At 41.7% G+C, this 18,433-nt stretch overlaps 1 protein-coding gene across 4 annotated transcripts in view; it reads left to right on the plus strand.

Moving 5' to 3' along the window:
- The window catches only part of ARL15 (ADP ribosylation factor like GTPase 15), a 277,051-nt gene that overhangs the window by 128,027 nt on the left and 130,591 nt on the right, over positions 1–18,433 (plus strand). For all 4 annotated transcript variants that reach the window (XM_044292592.1, XM_044292593.1, XM_044292594.1 and 1 more), the window contains one exon: positions 4,574–4,782. In XM_044292592.1, the coding sequence (XP_044148527.1) occupies positions 4,574–4,782 (209 nt within the window). The remainder of the gene's footprint in view (positions 1–4,573; positions 4,783–18,433) is intronic.

Here is an 18,433-nt window from a genome sequence, read left to right on the forward strand (position 1 = left end):
TGTCTCTTGGCCGGAGTGGAGAGCAGTTGCAAGGAGCGTTTCTTGCTCTGGAGGACCAGTCCTGTCCTGCATTATGCAGGCAACCCATTGATATGAATGAAAACTGTGCAGTGTTCCTTTTCTCCAGTGGTGGCGCTGCAGGGACATTGAAGACTTACTGACAGGTTTCTCCACAGATTACAGCGGATTGCTGGGGGTCCAAGCAGGGAACAGTTATGTCATCAGCATATTGTCTAGTGACTTTTCTAAGTAGATTTTGTCCAAAGGAAGTGTTTAAATCAAGTTTTATGTATAACATAATGTTTTTTTGAATTGTTGGTGTTTATATTTATTTTTCATGTCTCTTCGGTGGCATATTCTAGCGATTTTATTTCAGATAGGTTCAGGTCCCATCTCTGGGACCCACACTTATCTCCAGAATGTGCCCCCGAAAGTGAAGGAGAGCACACCGCACATGCATTCATGAGAGTTCCAAAAATATCTGATCAAATGTGCTCAGCTATTTTCAGAAACTAATCAAGCAAGCACAACCACCGCTACATTCAGATCTATGGGACTTCCGGGGTCCTGTTCTGGAATTAGATGTGAGCCCCACCATCCTAGCGATATGCTTCCAATGTCTCAGATGAGACACCCTCAAGGCTTCCTGTCTTTTAGAGAGCAGTCACATGGCCCATAGACACAATGGACAGGAGTCTATGGGAGACTTCTATGGGAGAGTTTTATAGTCGCTCTCTCTGACCTGTGCAGGGGTCAGGAGGGAGTAGATAAGCTGTGAGATCACTTATTGTTAACGGTGGAGCCTGTGTTATCTATATAGATGTGAATAGTCATTCTAATCCTTCCAGTGATAAAAAAAGGGATAGCTACTGAATAGTTACCTGCTCAAAACAGTCTCAACATATTTTTTAATTCACTTAAAATTGTGATTTCCACAATGGGAAAGGGGATCCTGTGCTGAATGGAGCAGCAGTCAGTCAGCTCAATGGGACTGGCTAAGATAGCTGATCACTGTATTCTGCTAACTGCATCTGTCCCATACCATGAATGGAGAGGCACTGCACATGCTCGACCGCTGCTCCCTTCAAACAGGGGACATGGGACCTCCTTTCTTGTGATTGGTCAGATCCGAATGGTGGAGGCCACCAGGGGTCCGACACTGTGGATAGGTTCCACTCTACACGGAGTGGTGGCTTGCCCAGATAACTAATATACTAGACTGAAGACGTACATGAAACCCAAAATAAACTAAATACTGAACATATCAGATTTTTTTTTTTAGGAGAAGCAAATTGTTATTTTACAGCCATCAGTTTGGCTGTGCTCCAAGTAGATAGTAATGTCAGTTCTCCGTTTCATTCCCCCCAATGTATTGTGAATCACCTGCGGACTTCAGTTTATTGTCTGGACAGTGTCCAAGTAATGGCGTCACACCACACACTGAGGATATTGTTCTCCTATAGAGGTAGCGTGTGATACATGATGAGTAAGGTGCTTTGTATACTTCTCTCCGGGACTTCAAGGAGGTTCTACATTTTATCCAGTATATATAATAAAGCTGTTTAGTCATAAAATAAAGACGTCACTATGGACTGTAATACAAACCCTTTTTCTTTTGTGCTTTGGTTTTTGGCCTGCGGCGTTAGCAATGGATGCTGTAATCTTGATTGCCGTGACTATGTCCAGGGACATCTGTTGCTGTAAGGCTCCGTTCACACGCTAAGTATTTGATGAGGATCTCTGTTAGGATTCAGGTCAGAAATACTCGTCAAGTCTGCTAACGATCCACAGCCAGTCCATGTGAGTGGGGTTTTTGTAACCCTGTTCACATACTTGGGGCACATTCAGATGGCCGTGTGCTGTCCGCAAAAATGCGGATCCATATTTTTTCTTTTTTGCAGATAAGATGCAGACCGATTCACTTCTATGGGGCCCTTTTCTTTGTTTCTAAGGCTCCACAAAACAAATAAAATGTGTTCTATACTTATTCGTGAAAATCATGACGTGGCCCCATTGATGTCTATGGGTCGGCAAAAATGCGGAATGCAATCCGTTGTTTTGCGGACTTGCTGAACTGTCCGTAAAAGCACTGATCCACATTTTTGCGGACAGCATACAGCCGTCTGAATGAGCCCTAATTCTCATGGATTAAGCTCCAGATTATTCACACATGGGTTAGCCCTATCAAGCAGGACTAATCCCCTTGCAGATCCACGACGCATCAAACTGCCCGTCCGTGGCAGAATTATCGGTGTCAGATTTCTGCCACCGATCTTAAAGGGGTTGTCTCAATTCAAGAAGTAGCATTTATCATGTGGACAAAGTTAATACAAGGCACTTCCTAATGTATTGTGATTGTCCATATTGCTTTCTTTGCTGGCTGGATTCATTTTTCCATCACATTATACACTGCTCGTTTCCATGGTTACGACCATCCTGCAATCCATCAGTGGTGGCCGTGCTTGTACACTATAGGAAAATGTATCAGCCTCTCTGGTGGCCGGGCCCTTGGGAGTGCACATAGGCTGGTGCTTTTTCTAGGGTAGTTGCGGGTATCGAAATATCGATTCCCAATCGATACTTTTGTCCCGGTATCAATACAATACCGGGAGTTGACCTATATTAATACTAGGCTGCACTACTGCGCAGCCTAGCATCACAGAACATGAGCTCGCTGCTGTCAGCGCGCACTGTGTTCTCCTCAGCAGCACAGTGGAGAAGGAGTCACTCTCTCCCTCTCCCCTGTGCCGCTGCTGCCAATAAGAGAGAGAGAGGGGCGGAGGAGGGATGGACGCACTGTGCCACCAATGAAAGTTAACGTTTTAATACAAAAAGGGGTTAACAGCACTTAAGGGGTTAACTGCCGCTGATCGCAGCTCCCAGCTATGTGATTCTGCTGCCGGCACCCACCTCCTGTATTAAAGGTTAATTATCATTGGTGGCACAGTGCGCCCGCCCCTCCCCAGTACTAAAATTATTGGTGGGAGTGGCCACAGGGTTCCCTCCCCCCTCCTCATTGGTGGCAGTGGCAGATTCTGATCGGAGCCCCATCAGTGTAATCCTGGGGTTCCGATCGGTTACCATGGCAGCCAGGAGGTTCCTGAAACCCTGGCTGCCATAGTCAGCTCCCTGCTACTGTGTGTACTATGCACAGGGCAGCAGGGACAGTGTGAAGTCCTATTCACCCTAATAGAGCTCTATTAGGGTGAATAGGACAAGGGATGAAAATATCCCAGGTTCTAGCCCCTAAGGGGGCTAATAGTTATTAAATAAAAAGTAAAAACCCCACCAAATTATTAAGTATAAATCACCCCTTTCCCAATTTTACATATAAAATTTTTAAACAATAAATAAATAGACATATCGCTACGCCTGAAAAGGCCAAACTATTAAAATATGAAAAAAATCTCATGCGGTAAACGCCGGTTCAGAAGAATTTTTTTTATTAAAACTGCGCAATTTTCCATTTTTTTAAATGCTGAATCCATGCAGCTTTTTTGGTGTTTTATTTATTTCGCGTGGTATCGAGTATCACAATACTTTTTTATGGTATTGAAATCGAATCAAAATTTTTGCATCGCAACAACCCTAGCTTTTTCCTATATTGTGCAAGCACGACCACCACTGAAGGATTGCAGGGTGGACTGTAATCATAGAAATGAGCAGTGTATAATGCGATGGAAAAATGAATCCAGCCAGCAAAGGAAGCAATATGGACAATCACAATACATTAGTAAGTGCCTTGTATTAACTTTCTCTACATGATAAATGCCACTTACTGAAGTGAGACAACCCCTTTAAAGTGTCACATTTGCCAAATACTGGGAATTATAAATTTGGCTGAGAGTGGCTACAAAGAGTGGACTCCGCCCGGGGACATTAGCATTAGGCTGTGCCCAGTGGGGCTCACAATCTAAGTTCCCTATCAGTATCTCTTTGGAGTGTGGGAAGAAACCGGAGAACCCGGAGGAAACCCACACAAACATGGGGAGAACATACAAACTCCATGCAGATATTGTCCTTCATTGGATTTGGCAGCAAGGCACCAGTACCATTTCTTCACTTGTCCACTGAGGCCAGTGATTGGCTGCAGTGATCACATAGGGTAGTTGGAAACGTCATTGATGCAGCACCAGAAAAAGACAGGTGAGTAAGGCGCCTTTACCACATTATAACACTACATTTTTGTGGGTCTCTGAAAGCCTCTTTAGCAGCTATTTAATTTTTTTTAAAAAAGGGATGTCTGAAATGAACCCCTTTAATATGGGAGCCACTGCATTGATCATCTGATCGCCACTGGTCTCGCCCCCATCAGACAGCTGCCAGGCCTGTGGTATTACATGGCAGCCATTGATGAATGGATAGCTTGAATCCACCAGAGCGATAGCTGGTAGTGACGGTCCTTTCTCGCTAATAAAAAAACATATGGATTGGGATTTTCTTCATGAGACAACCGCTTTAATACACTCAGCTGTCCCGGCATACTAACTACTGTCATTTTACATCCTTCAGTTTTGTTAGCCTTTTATATTGCTTTATATTTTATAGGATGTTGTTGTTTTTTGTTATACAGGAGCAGCAAATATCCGAAAATACTGGAGTCGTTATTACCAGGGATCTCAAGGGGTAATATTCGTCCTTGATAGTGCCTCATCTGAAGAAGACTTAGAAACTGCCAGGAATGAGCTCCATTCCGCCCTGCAGCATCCACAGCTATGCACTTTACCTTTTTTAATACTGGCCAATCACCAAGACAAGCCGGCGGCTCGCTGCATCCAAGAGGTAGGTCTTACCATCACAGCTTTTATTCATAACTATGCGGAATATGCATCAGCATTTGGTAAGTCATTTGGTGAGTAATAATAAGTGGTATAAACCAGTGTTCCTCAACTCCACTCCTCAGGGACCACCTGCTGGGCAAATTTTCAGGATTTCCTTTGAGCAGGTGATAAACTTAGTGTCAATGCATCCAGACCACAGGTATATATTCTGTGGGATCTTCTCAAATCATGAGACAGGTGGGCTCTGAGGACTGGAGTTGAGAAACACTGGTCTAAAGTATATTCCCGGAGTCCTGCTTAAAGTTGGCGGTTGAGAATTTGCCCCATTCTTATACTTATTTCAGTTGACATCTTTACATTGTCTTTTTTAAAATTTTTATTTTTCTAAAATGGTCATAGAAATAATATCCTAATAGACCATGACTCTGAATGGAATGGGGAGGGCCTTTTAAAATGGAGAGCCTCTTTGTGAAGCACATGAACCGTTCGGTGCTGGAGTGTTGGCATTTTCCAACTTGTGTTTCGCACAGTAGTGCAGTAGATTTCTAACTTATCCAAGTGAGAAACCTCAAACCAGTATAAACCCCACCACAGAACTCTTTCCTGCTCTGCAAAATGTTGTCAGAACATATCATCAGACCATCGGTGGACTGTCATTCAACAACATGGCCACGTAATGTGTCGTGGGTAAGGACAACTCGTTAGCATTGAGCTAAAAATCATGGTTGGTCGAAGGTTGTAAGGAAAGGTACCCAGCCCCTTACATCAACATGCCCCCTAACCTAATGCTGGTGGTGCGCATGACCCATTCATCAGACTGAACAATTAATTCATGCCCCCCAAAGTGAATTCAGACCTCAGTATACAGGTGCACTTACCTGCACAAGCTGGAGGAGGAGGAGAGGACACGGGCTGAAGGTGAGGATGAAGTGCACTGTGCATGTCACTGAATAGCATCAGTGCCACCAGAATTCAGCCTGTGGAATTCAAGGGATCCTGCACTGTGACCCCCATGTTCTGTTGAACCCAGTTTGGAAAGTTTTATGAGAATATGAGGTTCTATACATGAGGTTACGAGCACAGCCATTTTGCCCAATACAGTGTAAACAGGTCCCGTAGTAACAGTCAGCTAATAATATACATCACTTTACAGAGAGATCTCGCTTTCCCTCTGCAGCATTGTCACTCAATAAATCCTTGCTATAAATCAGAGGAGGCTTTCAAGCACTGTAAACTACATTTTGGCAGCAGTGTTGAGTCTTGTATCATGCGGTATATAGGGTAGCATACATTCCTATTGTATGAATAGCAGGACAACTCCCTTTTCTGTGTTAAGTTGTATCAAGTGAAATTGCATTGCTTTCAGCTTGAAGACTGAACTTTTTCTTTTCCGTTCAGTTACTGACTGCAGAATCTTTTTAATTTATCACTATATATATATATATATATATATATATATATATATATATATATATATATATATATTTATTTTAACTGTAGTGTCATATGTTATAAAGCTGGAAGCCAAGTGATATAATTTCTTCCCAAACTATAATATATAGAGTTCTCCCGTGTCATTTAATACTATAGGAATTATCATTAGTCATGGGAAAACCACCTTTATGTGATTGAAATGAGATTGACAAACTATGAAGTGGTGCTTGGTCAATGATCATTTAACCAAGGTGGGGCACCCTGTACGTTGGGTTCTGCACTATGCATGGTGGTAATAGACGCTCTCTTGCTCTCCTCTGAACTCTGATACGGCCGTCAATGGCAAAAATAGTGTTCAGAAATGAACGCAGGTTCTGCCTTGATACTAATGATGGCCACTTCAGAGTTTGCAGGACTTCTGGAGAGGACTTATGGCCATTATGCATAGTGGGGAGACACACAGGACTGTTGCCAGGTGTCATGATGAGGTGCACCATTAGCTACCAGTTACTGTCTGGTATTCGTGTAGGGAACATTGACCGGCCTTCAGATTGTAGAGGACGTCATGGAACCAGTCTTACTGCCTTTATTGACTCAGTTAGGAGAAGTTGTCTTTCAATGTGGAGTGAATCAAGGTTCGGATCCAAGATCCGAAGTCTATTTGATCAAAACTTCGTTTTAATGCTCCGATAATGTACGAATCTCCATACAGCATTCAAACAAATCTATTTCTGATTTTGGATCCGAAGCTCAATTTGCTCAATACTAAAGATAAGATCGGCCCACACACTGCCTGCACCATGCAGTATGATCTTCAGGGTCTCGAGCAAATCCCCTGTCCAGTTCGATTTCCAGATCTCTCTCTAATCAAGAATGTCTGGGATTGAGTGGAGCAATGGATCTCCCATGCCCAGCAGCCAACAAACACCTATGGGCTCAAGTTGAAAGAGCTTGAAAGGACATGCCACGGGAGGACATCCAGCATCTGTATGACCGTTGCCATGCCACAGCTGCGGCCTGTATCATAGCAAGGGGAGATGCCACCCAGTATTAATGTGACCCTGCCTCTGCATATACCCTGCTGTAGAACCTGATATAAAGAGTGCACCACCTTTGTTGTTTGATCATTGACCAAGCACCACTAGCAGTTTATACTTGTCAGTCTCCACTCAATTGCATAATGTTTTCCAGGTGTTTTTTTTTTTTTTTTTTTTTTTTTTTTTTTTTTCAGTTTTGGGTAGTGTATTTTTTGTCTTATTGTATGTATAATACACATTGATTCCTCATGTTTTTAATGGTCGTATAAAGAGTCAGGCATCAACTTACAGGGTATTCCACCCATAGGTGACAGTAGAGAGGTGGTTTTATTTCTTCAGGAGTCAAGCTATTTTTGCAAATTTTTTAACCAGGGATTCCCTTACTAACTGGATGTCTATCAGCACTACATCCCAAGTCTATAGAACCTATTGATTGAAATTAGTTATGGAAAATTTCTAAGGGTCAAGGATATGGTTGATTATTAGACTACTGGTGTTGCTTATCTCTGCTGGGGCATAGGTGATCAAATCTAACATCCTCAACCCCCATTACATTTTTCTGGCAAGTTTTGGTCACAGTAAACTTTGGAAAATTGTAAAGAATGCTGGCTACATTGCCCTATGTATAGTAGTATTTTATAGTATTGGTGTTAATTTTCCAGAACTCTCCAAATCTCTTGATCCCACCTCTCGGCAGCTGTAGATAAAGGTCCATTACTTGCTAACTGAATAAGCAGCAGTAGGAAGCACTCAGTGAACTTTTTTGCATCTTTCATACTCTTTTCTATTCACTGGTGTTAAAAAGCCCTATAGATTTGTATTATTATTTTTTTTCCTCCTCTTGGGTCTTGCAAAGGTTAGCTTTGTAGAATAGTATAAATGTCAACTCGAGCGTACAATCTAGTTGCAATGAAGGTAATGTTGAGGGCAGTCTGTCTGTTATATCTTCCAAAAACGAGTCTGTGTGGTCTTCTAGTGAATAAATGGCACGTCATTCTGCACAATGAATAGTGGTATCAGAGCAGCCCTACACCCTAAATTATGGCCTGAATTGACTGTCATGCATTTACCTTCACATATGTAGAGCACATGCTGAGTAGACATCTCAAGCATGTTTGTTTTGTGATGTTTAGAAGAGGACACGTTGTCTTGCATGATCTCCTATGTTTTTATTTTGACTTTGGGATGTTATCTTAGCACATTGAGATTTATCAAGGATGGGACTCTAGGGAATTGTGCAGATGCAGCCATTTTACCATATTCAGGTGGCATGAACATTACACTAGTCAAAAAGCCCTCCTTGAAGAAGAACTGATGGTATATGTATCATGGCATGCAAATAAGCTCTCATACCAGCTAAACAAGTGACTGCACTAAATCATAGCCTTTTGGGGGTTCTTACCCCTAGTTTGTAAAGAATAGAAAAGATGTTGGCCGAGTGAAGTGCCTTTCATGCAGCTTGGAGGGTACTGGTTTTCATTGAAGAGACCCAGCAGGTGTCTGGAGACTTGCATGCAGGCAATGCTTCATGGGAAAATGTATGCAAACATGCTTTTCTACGCAAGGAAGAAAACTACCTAATGTTTGCCAAACCAGAGATTCCTCAAAAAGGGAAGATAGACCCATCTTAAGACATCATAGGTGATCACTTGACACCATTTGCTGTGATATCACAAAATGTCATGTCTAAGGTATACCTAAAATGTAGCCCTTTTTGCATCTCTCTAATACGTGAAATATTATAGCAAATAATGTGTTGTTATCTTGATTACTTCAGGCCTCCATGGCTCTTTCATAAGAAGTCTACTCAAACTTGGCAGATGTATCAGCTGTCTATAAGCGATGGCTTTGGACCTAATGACAAAAGACTTGAGGCTTGGTTGAGCATAATAACCCATGCCATTACTATGTCTTCAGTCCCTTACCTGAGACCCAACACATCCTACTGCTACCTTGATAATACACCAATTGCAAAACCTTGAGGAATGTTATGCGTTCTTATAAGGGGTCTTCCCTGATGGACTGGATATGGATACCACTGTTCTCTGGATTGTTGGGTTTCCAGTAGTTGGACTTCTACCAATCAGACTTTTGTGCCATCGATGTTGGGAAAACTGATTGAAAAGGATCTGTCTTACTGCATTGCTCCAGTTTTTTGTTGTTGGTGCAATGGTTTTCACCCTATAAATACTGTCCCATCAGGCCAATTGCAGACTTTTGGGTTCTAGATTTAATGTCTTTCACTATAGTTAATAAATCATAGCCATGCTTTGCTTGTATATTTCTTCTATTTTCCCTTTCCTTTGATCTTGATCTCAGTGACCCTACTCTCCAATTTTTTTTTTCTTTTCTCCTCCTCATTCATTTGTGATGGCTTCTGTTTTGAAGTATAGCCTTCCTTAATCGTTTCACTTGAGTAACCTGCCATCTAATGAGCGCAGACAGTGTTTTAGTGACCATTTTGTTGGCAGTGAGGGAGGTTGGCTAGACAGGGTAGGACAGGTCATTGAAGAATAGAGATACTGGATGAAAGGCTTGTTAATTTGGCTGATTTACTTCACCTAGGGTCACCATGGGCCAGAGACTTGGGTGCCATTAACTTGCAAGCTCTGGAAGTCCTAGAGTTAGGTGCATTCAGATAGCTAAACAGTGTAAATTGAACAGTCAGACCTAGATTACGTTGCCGTTGAAGGTATTACGAGATGTAGCCAGGAGCATTAAAACAGACTTTATTTGGGGATTGTCTGTAAACAGACCCGGGTGAGGTTCAGACTGAGGGAGATGCTTATTCAGTGTAATTGTTACCATGTTCCTTTATTTACTTGTCGCCCTCGTTGCAGCCAATCAGCACCTCGATCCTGAGGGCTTTTGAGCAATGGCTCTGTTTAGATTAATAACTTTTTTTCTTGTTTATGCAAAAGGTCCAGGACAATATTTATAGGATTAGCAAAATTTATTGTAGGTGTTGAAATATCCATGCATGCGAACACCCTGAACCGTGACAGTTTATAGAGCCTTGTATTTAGCATGGCCTCTTATGTTCCATCAGCATCTCGATATGTAAATAGATGGATTTACATTGGATTTTTCTTTTCTAAAAGCTATAAGCTGGAGCCATGTATGTTATAACTAAAAAAGGATGTAAAGTTATTCCAACACCCACCATTGGCTCTCCTTCAAACTCACCATAAATCAAAAATAAACCTTCCTGTGGGGGGAACTGGTGGGTATAGTCCACCTCTAATTAGAGATCCTGATTTACATTAGTCAGTCATATGCACTGAATGATAAATGAGATACTCGGCTGTACTACTAAAGCTCAGAGTTGAAAAAATAATAATAATGTGTGTATATATAGTAATAAAAATTTGTTCAGGTGTCTAGATCGCATGCTCTGCTGCCCAGAAACAATGATCAGTGGTGCCTGCACGAACGACAGGATCACCCGATGAACGATCATTTTGCTTGTTTATCAAGTGATCAGCAGTACATTTAGGCTTAGGCCACTTTCACACTAGCGTTCGGGGTTCCGCTTGTGAGTTCCGTGTGAAGGCTCTCACAAGCGGCCCCGAATGGATCCGTCCAGCCCTAATGCATTCTGAGTGGATGTGGATCCGCTCAGAATGCATCAGTGTCGGCCAGGCCGCGCGGAAGCAAACGGATCCGTCCAGAGTTACAATGGAAGTCAATGGGGGCGGATCCGTTCGAAGGTGACACAATATGGTGCATTTTTCAAACGGATCCGCCCCCCATTGACTTTCAATGTAAAGTCTGGACGGATTCGTCTGACTACAAATTGTACTTAGACTTTTTTAGTGAAATAAAATGCAAACGGTTCCGTCTGAACGGATACCATCGTTTGCATTATAGGAGCGGTTCCGTCTGTACAAATACCAGACGGATCCGCTCCGAACGCAAGTGTGAAAGTAGCCTAATTTCACACTAGTGTTAATATTTTCCAGTATTGAGTTCTGTCATAAGGTCTCAATACCGGAAAAAACTCTTCCGTTTTGTCCCTATTCACTGAACAAAACGGAAATGCATCCTGGGATACGGAGCAAAACGTCCCCATTGACTTTGATTGTGGGTCATGACGTTTTGCTCCGCATCCCAGGACGCATTTGTTTTGTTCAGTTACGTTTTCTCTGACACAATAGAAAACAGACTTTCAATAGAGTTCACGACGGATCCGTCTTGTCAATCTTAAAGCTAATACAACCGTATCCGTTCATAACGGATGCGGATGGTTGTCTTATCAGTAACGGAAGCGGTTTTGCTGAACCCTGCCGGATCTGGTAAGAACACTAGTGTAAAATTAGCCTTGGATGACCACATTATCGGGAACAAGAGTTCGCAGGAATGGTCGTTCCCTATAATCTGGACAATTATTGGTTTGTCGAAATCCACCTTTAGGTCTTGATTACTAGTAAAATGTCTGATTTGTTATCTCGGTCACAATGACAGGCAAACACCATCTAACTAACCTAATAACACACAAACCGTTGTACCATCCATGTCTTGATCACTGTCCTAAAACAATGACGGCTGTTCTGACGGCTGACTTAAAATGGTGGGGGGGGGGGGGCCTTCGGAGTTTCTATTAGGCTTTATTTTATTTATTTAACTTTTTATTTTTTTAACTAAGAATGTAAAAAAACTGATACCTAAAAATTGTGAACAAAGTCTTAAAACGGGCCAGCCGTCTTTTGTATATATGTTTGGAATTTTTGTATGTGACCTATGATGTGCCCATAATGACTCCCCACGTCTAATTATTATAGGGCTTGTTTCCATACTATTAATATAGGATATTGTGTTTTGACTGTTATTAATTATGTTGTGTTTTCTTTGACTTCTGAGCGTACTGACCTCCCACGTGTGACATTTCCTGCTCATTAATGAAGAAACGTATCAAGAACCCACATACAATGTGCCAGTAAGAGGCCTGTAATTCCCTTACCCACACATGGTCCTTTAATTGGGAAATGTAATAGATCAGTGTTTCCCAACCAGTGTGCCTCCAGCTGTTGCAAAACTACAACTCCCAGCATGCCTGGACAGCTTTTGGCTGTGCGGGCATGCTGGGAGTTGTAGTTTTGCAACAGCTGGAGGCACACTGGTTGGGAAACACTGTAATAGATCATATGCAATTGTTTGTATACTGCATAAAAGTAGTAATAAAATAACAAGGATATGTTGATAAATTCTGTCTGCTTTAGAGAATACTAATTGGCCGCAGTTCTACCTCCTGGGGCAGATATTCTTCCCGATTCTGAGTGCCGATCAAAAACCGTAGATCAGTATTCATTACCTGTATTTATATGCTGCAATTATCAGTAGTGTTGGGATGAATGATCGGTAATGCGATTGTTTGTCCCCGTGGAGTTTCACAAGATGATGTTCTGCCAATGAAAGAGCAGTTTTAATGTGGTGTAAAAAAAAGCTTGTTTGTTGGGTGCTTGGCGGTATATTAATTTAAATGGTGGGGATGTAAGTCCAAAAGTGTATAGTCTGGTGTCAGGGAGTTGTATGTTGGTCCATCTGCATTTTCTGTTTTCTCAAAAATGGTTATACCCAAGAGACAGAACACAAGAAACCTGTCGTCTGTATGGTCACGTGTAGTGTACAGATGTCGTCTTCTTTACTTTTCTCTTTGCTTCAGATATTTCAAGATGAGTGATGACAACCAACTCGCAGTTCCTTTTTTCATCTCAAAATCTGGTCATCTTACAGCAGCACTCACTTGGTTTATCTCAGGCAAAGTAGAAACCACTGCAACCACTAACCCTCAACAAAGGTTAACCTCAAACATCGCTGGCGCATCACTAGGATATGCCCTCAATATCAGATAGGTGCGGGACCAACGTCTTGGACCTGCTCCTATCTCCAGAACAGGGCCCCCGAAGTGAAGGAGAGCACCACCATGCCTGTGTAGCATCCTGTCCATTTGCACACTTCTAAAGGAGTTCTGAAAATAGCTGAGCCAGCCCAATGGGCTGTTTTCGAAAGTCCCATAACGGTGACTGGAGAGCACACCGCGCATGTATGGCCACCTCTCAATTCACCGGTATGGGACTGCTAAAACTAGCCGAGCCATCTTCAGACTTTCAGGAGGCCTGTTCTGGCGATAGGTGCAGGTCCCATGTCTGGGACCCACTCCTATCTGAGGTTGGAATACCCCCTTTTAAGCAACACCTCATAGTGTAGACCTATCTCCCTGCTCTTAATTCACTATAGATATCCAGAACGTTTATTACTTTATATGAGTTAGTTCGGTACAATGAGGAATTGTCGACGTCTTGGGGGTTTGACGCTTTTGATTACATTTTGCATTAATGATGAAACCTTTCTCTGAGCCGTGCGGCCTGAACATAGTCAACTGTCTATTCTTGTTATTGTTGTTGTCAATGTACCATCAAGTTAGCCTCCTGGGGACCTGATGAGTAATGTTTCCTATGTTTTCCTGTTTGTTTGTTTTTTTTGTAATGACTTTATGCCAAATTCACATTATCTGTGAAGCTTTATGTGTATATCAACCCTAACGAGGACCACCACTTCTCCAGAAATACCTGTTTTAGTAAATGCTTTTTGAAACATATCTGAAGCATCTTTTCTCATAGCTCTATATTGTGCAACTTCTCTTTTACTTCTGCTCCAGAATTATTATAGCCATTTATGAAAGCAGACTCACTTTATGGATCTAAATGAGTATTCCAGTTATATATAGAAACATAGAATGTGTCGGCAGATAAGAACCATTTGGCCCATCTAGTCTGCCCAATATATCTGAATCCTATGAATAGCCCCGGCCCTATCTTATATGAAGGATGGCCTTATGCCTATCCCATGCATGCTTAAACTCCTTCACTGTATTTGCAGCTACCACTTCTGCAGGAAGGCTATTCCATGCATCCACTACCCTCTCAGTAAAGTAATACTTCCTTATATTACTTTTAAACCTTTGCCCCTCTAATTTAAAACTGTGTCCTCTTGTGGTAGTTTTTCTTCTTTTAAATATGCTCTCCTCCTTTACCGAGTTGATTCCCTTTATGTATTTAAAAGTTTCTATCATATCCCCTCTGTCTCTTCTTTCTTCCAAGCTATACATGTTAAGGTCTTTTAACCTTTCCTGGTAAGTTTTATCCTGCAATCCATGTACTAGTTTAGTAGCTCTTCTCTGAACTCTCTCTATATAAAGTGATCCTCTATCCACAGGATAAAACTATAAGTTCGGTGGGGGTCACAGCGATAGCCCCAGAAGAACCAGAGCTCTGTACCCCGTGGAGCTTCCCGAAATGAACAGACCGGATAGTCGCACATTCTTGTGTCTGTCCTATTCATTTCTAATGGAGTTCCAGAGATAGCGGAGTGCTGTACATCTCCAGAAATCGCATAGCGACAGCCACGCGCAGATCCGACCTGCTGCTTTTTTTTATTTCAGGGGGCTCCACAGGGTATGGGGCTTCCTTTCTTGTGATCATTGTTGTCCAAGCGGTAGGACCCCCACCAATCTAATAGATGTCCCCTATCTTGTAGATAGGAGATAACTTTATGTAGCTAGAATACCCCTTTTATAAACATACGATGGGAAAACCGTACAGACCACTGTTGCTCACACTTCCCGAACTACATTTCCACTACCCGAGTTGCTACACAGTGTAAATCTTGGGGACAGTTTAGTAGTAAAGTGAAGAATAGGGAAAGTTGTTTTTCAGATCCCAGAAGGGATCCAGTTCACGGAGGAAAGACTGCTTGATTCCAATGCCGGATCTTTGCTTTATCTGTAAACTTGGGTCGTCTCTGTTGGCAGGTTTCAGAAGGAGTCCCACCATAATGACAGAGACAAATTTTGTCAATGTTTTTTTTTTTGTATTTTTTTTTAAATTGTATTATTATTTACTGATTAGTGGGGTAAAGCTTCAAGCATCCCTCTGAAGCTAGTTTCATACCTGCGGTAAAGCGATCCGGCAGGCTGTCCGGGCAGAACAGCCTTCTGGAGTTCATCGTATCCAGTCTAGCCGGATAATGCCGCGCACCACCTTACTCCATTGACTATAATGGGTTCCAGCAGGGATCCGGACAGTTTCTGTCATGAGCGCCAGGTATTTTGGGCATGAACAATCATTGCTAATCTGAAAGAGTTATTAAAATTACCTGTGTGTGTTTTAGCCAGGTTTTCCAAAATAAAATGTTTTGGGAAATATTTGGAACCACTATTATGATGTACTGTATAGCTGCTGAAATGTAAATCTACATAATTGGCTCATTTACTGTTAACTCCTACATCATCATAAAGGGGTTATGCCATGAATAATGTAAAAAATGAAAATCAGACATCATGTTGTATACGACAGTAGCTTTGTTAGAACCAGCCGTGTACCTCCCATGGATCCAGAACTCTCCCCATTTGTTGCTCCAATTGCCTTTCTAGATTTATTTTAGGCTTCCAGCTCATGGGGTGTGTCCTTTCTTAGGGGGCATGTCTTTCCTTGTAACTGCCATGACTTCAAACAGATTATATGGCTGGTGACAATGGAAGTTTTAAACTGAACACTTGTGACCACCTGACTTCTATCAGCTAGAGCAGAAAGTGGCTCCAGAGGGCATCTCTGAGTGGTGGATGAGGCAAGTGTGTATGTTGCTTATGTATGGATGTAGCAGGGTTAACACACATGCTTCTATGAGACGTGTTATCTAAACTAAATGCAACTAAACGTGTTAAGCAATTGCTTTTTAGTGGCTTTTGTTTCAAGATAACGCGATGAGTTAAGAAACTTGAGTTGAGTGTGTGTGTTATCTCTGCTACATCTGTTTGTATGTATGTGTGTATGTATATTTCCTCAGTGGTTGTTACCTTTTAATGACTAACTGAAAAGATGGTGACAAAATTGCAAGCTTTTGAGGCTACTTGGGCCTCTTCGACGCCTGACGACAGAGGCCCAAGTAGCCTCGAAAGCTTGCAATTTTGTCATCTTTTCATGTGATATAAAAAAGGCATGAGCGGAAATGTCTCAGACATACAATACGTACACATAGCACACTGGATTTCAGTAGCTTATTTCAATGGAATGATTTTGAATTTTTTTTTTATTATAATTTTTGAAGGAAATTCTATCTGGATTAGTCATTTATCATTTGTTTAGACGTGGTAAAAATCATATTTAAAACAATATGGGGAATTCTTCATGTGATATCCTTTGTACTCGCAGATCATAGCATCCAGACTGTTTGAATTGGATAACAATAAAAGATTTATTTTTTCCCCTTGATTTAACTGTTCTGAGATTTAGCTAGCTGTTTAAACTTGTCCTATAGATGACTGATAGGACCCAACCTGCTCCCTAATCTGTCTGATTCCATCTGAAAAAGTGTTGACTTGTAAGTGAAAGGGGAAACCATCGGACAATAGATTAGACAGGTCTTGATTGTTATATGTAGGCTGTCGTTGTTGATTTTACATTTTTTTGTGCCGGTAACCGCAGTTATGTAATAATAAAAGGAGAATAAACCCAATGCTCCTGCTTTATTTCATACATACTTTACCAAATGTTAAAATAACACCCCGACTGCTTAGAGAAAGACAAGCTGCTGCCTACACAACTCCTTTGACGTAAAATCGAGGTGACTAATTCTGCCACCAACAAAAGACCCACATGGGGCTTTACAATAATACATCGCGTGATCTTAAAGGGAAGTTAACACACCTTGGTTCCAAACTACCCACTGGTAATATTAAGGGGGGCATAAATGAAAAATGCCTTGATTAAATGAATGAAGGAATTTCATGTAATTGGGAAGTCAAGGAGAGAGGAAGGTAAATAAACTTCAAGGGATTATTCACTTTGGACCATCCCTATTTGTTAGAAGAATTCCCTGATAATCTGAAGTCCCAACAATCATCTGGCAGTAAACTGTGCAATAAGTGCTCAATATTTCTGTAGTACCACCACAGGGGAAATTACGCATTACTTTTTCCATCGGGCCATCTGTTGAGTGCACTGTGTTGGGTCCTCCAGAGTCAGAGATGTTCTTTTTATTCAGTTTGATTGCTGATGTCAGTGTAAAGTATGTATCACACAATTGCCAACCTTGGTTTTCCTACTTTTTCTAAGCTCAGTTCCATCAGGTTATCTAGCTTTTGTTCCTGAATGACGTACAGTTTGATCTGGAAAATAAATAAAATGATGTTCAGCCTACAAATGGTCAAATTCCTAGAAGCCAGGAACCCAAAGCACCTGAACATGACCGAGTCTGTTAAATAATTGGGAATTATTTGTGATCCTGTTAGTTAATCTTCTCAGATTTTATATAGGCTTTTAGATGTAAAGAATCAAATGTTTAAGTCGGAAACCATAAGAACCTGTGGGACAAAAGGACCAAGTTCCCTAGAAAGCTATTATAAATATGACGAAGAACTCCTGTTATGTTATTGACGTTGGATCAGTCAACAGCTCTCTGACAGTAACAATAAACATCCCACCATAACGCCCAACTATTAGAAACCTGTCCTACTATAAGAAAGGGATTACCCCATCTGGATAATGTGTACAATGTTCTCTATTGGAGCATATGGATGTCACAGAGGAAGGTTCTTCCATTGGGTGCATCTCTAGTAGACTCAACACTTCCAAGAATTAGAAAATAAATGGCTGCATGCAGCTTCCCCTTACAATTAAAGCGAATTGGTGAGGCTAAGAAATACCATAATATCATAAGCAGAATAGTAGTACATAGAGATGGCCTTGCGGTTTGCCCGGCGGTCATTTTCCGGCGAACTTTGAGTGTTCGCCATTCGCCGAACATGTGGAGATATTCGCGCCTGCCATATTTTTACATTGTGAAGAACTTTGTCCCATGACACATCCATCAGGTGGTACAGGACAGCCAATTGAGACGTTTCAGCACATGGACATACCCCCTACCTTATAAATAAACCTGATCTGGCCGCCATTTTACATTCAGTGTTTTGCCAGTGTAGGGAGAGGTTGCTGTGTGGAGCAGGGACAGACTGTTAGGGACGCCAAACGCTAGCTAATAGGGCCACAAAAGTCTTTTTATGGACTGGTATAGGTGTGCTATCGATAGGTGTGATACACAGAGGGGTGCGATATACTTATAATATACTTTTATAATGTGTTAAAAACACATAGATCTATATAGTGATCACCTGGAAGTCAGGGG

Source organism: Bufo gargarizans, chromosome 1 (assembly GCF_014858855.1).
Source record: "Bufo gargarizans isolate SCDJY-AF-19 chromosome 1, ASM1485885v1, whole genome shotgun sequence".
NCBI lineage: Eukaryota > Metazoa > Chordata > Amphibia > Anura > Bufonidae > Bufo > Bufo gargarizans.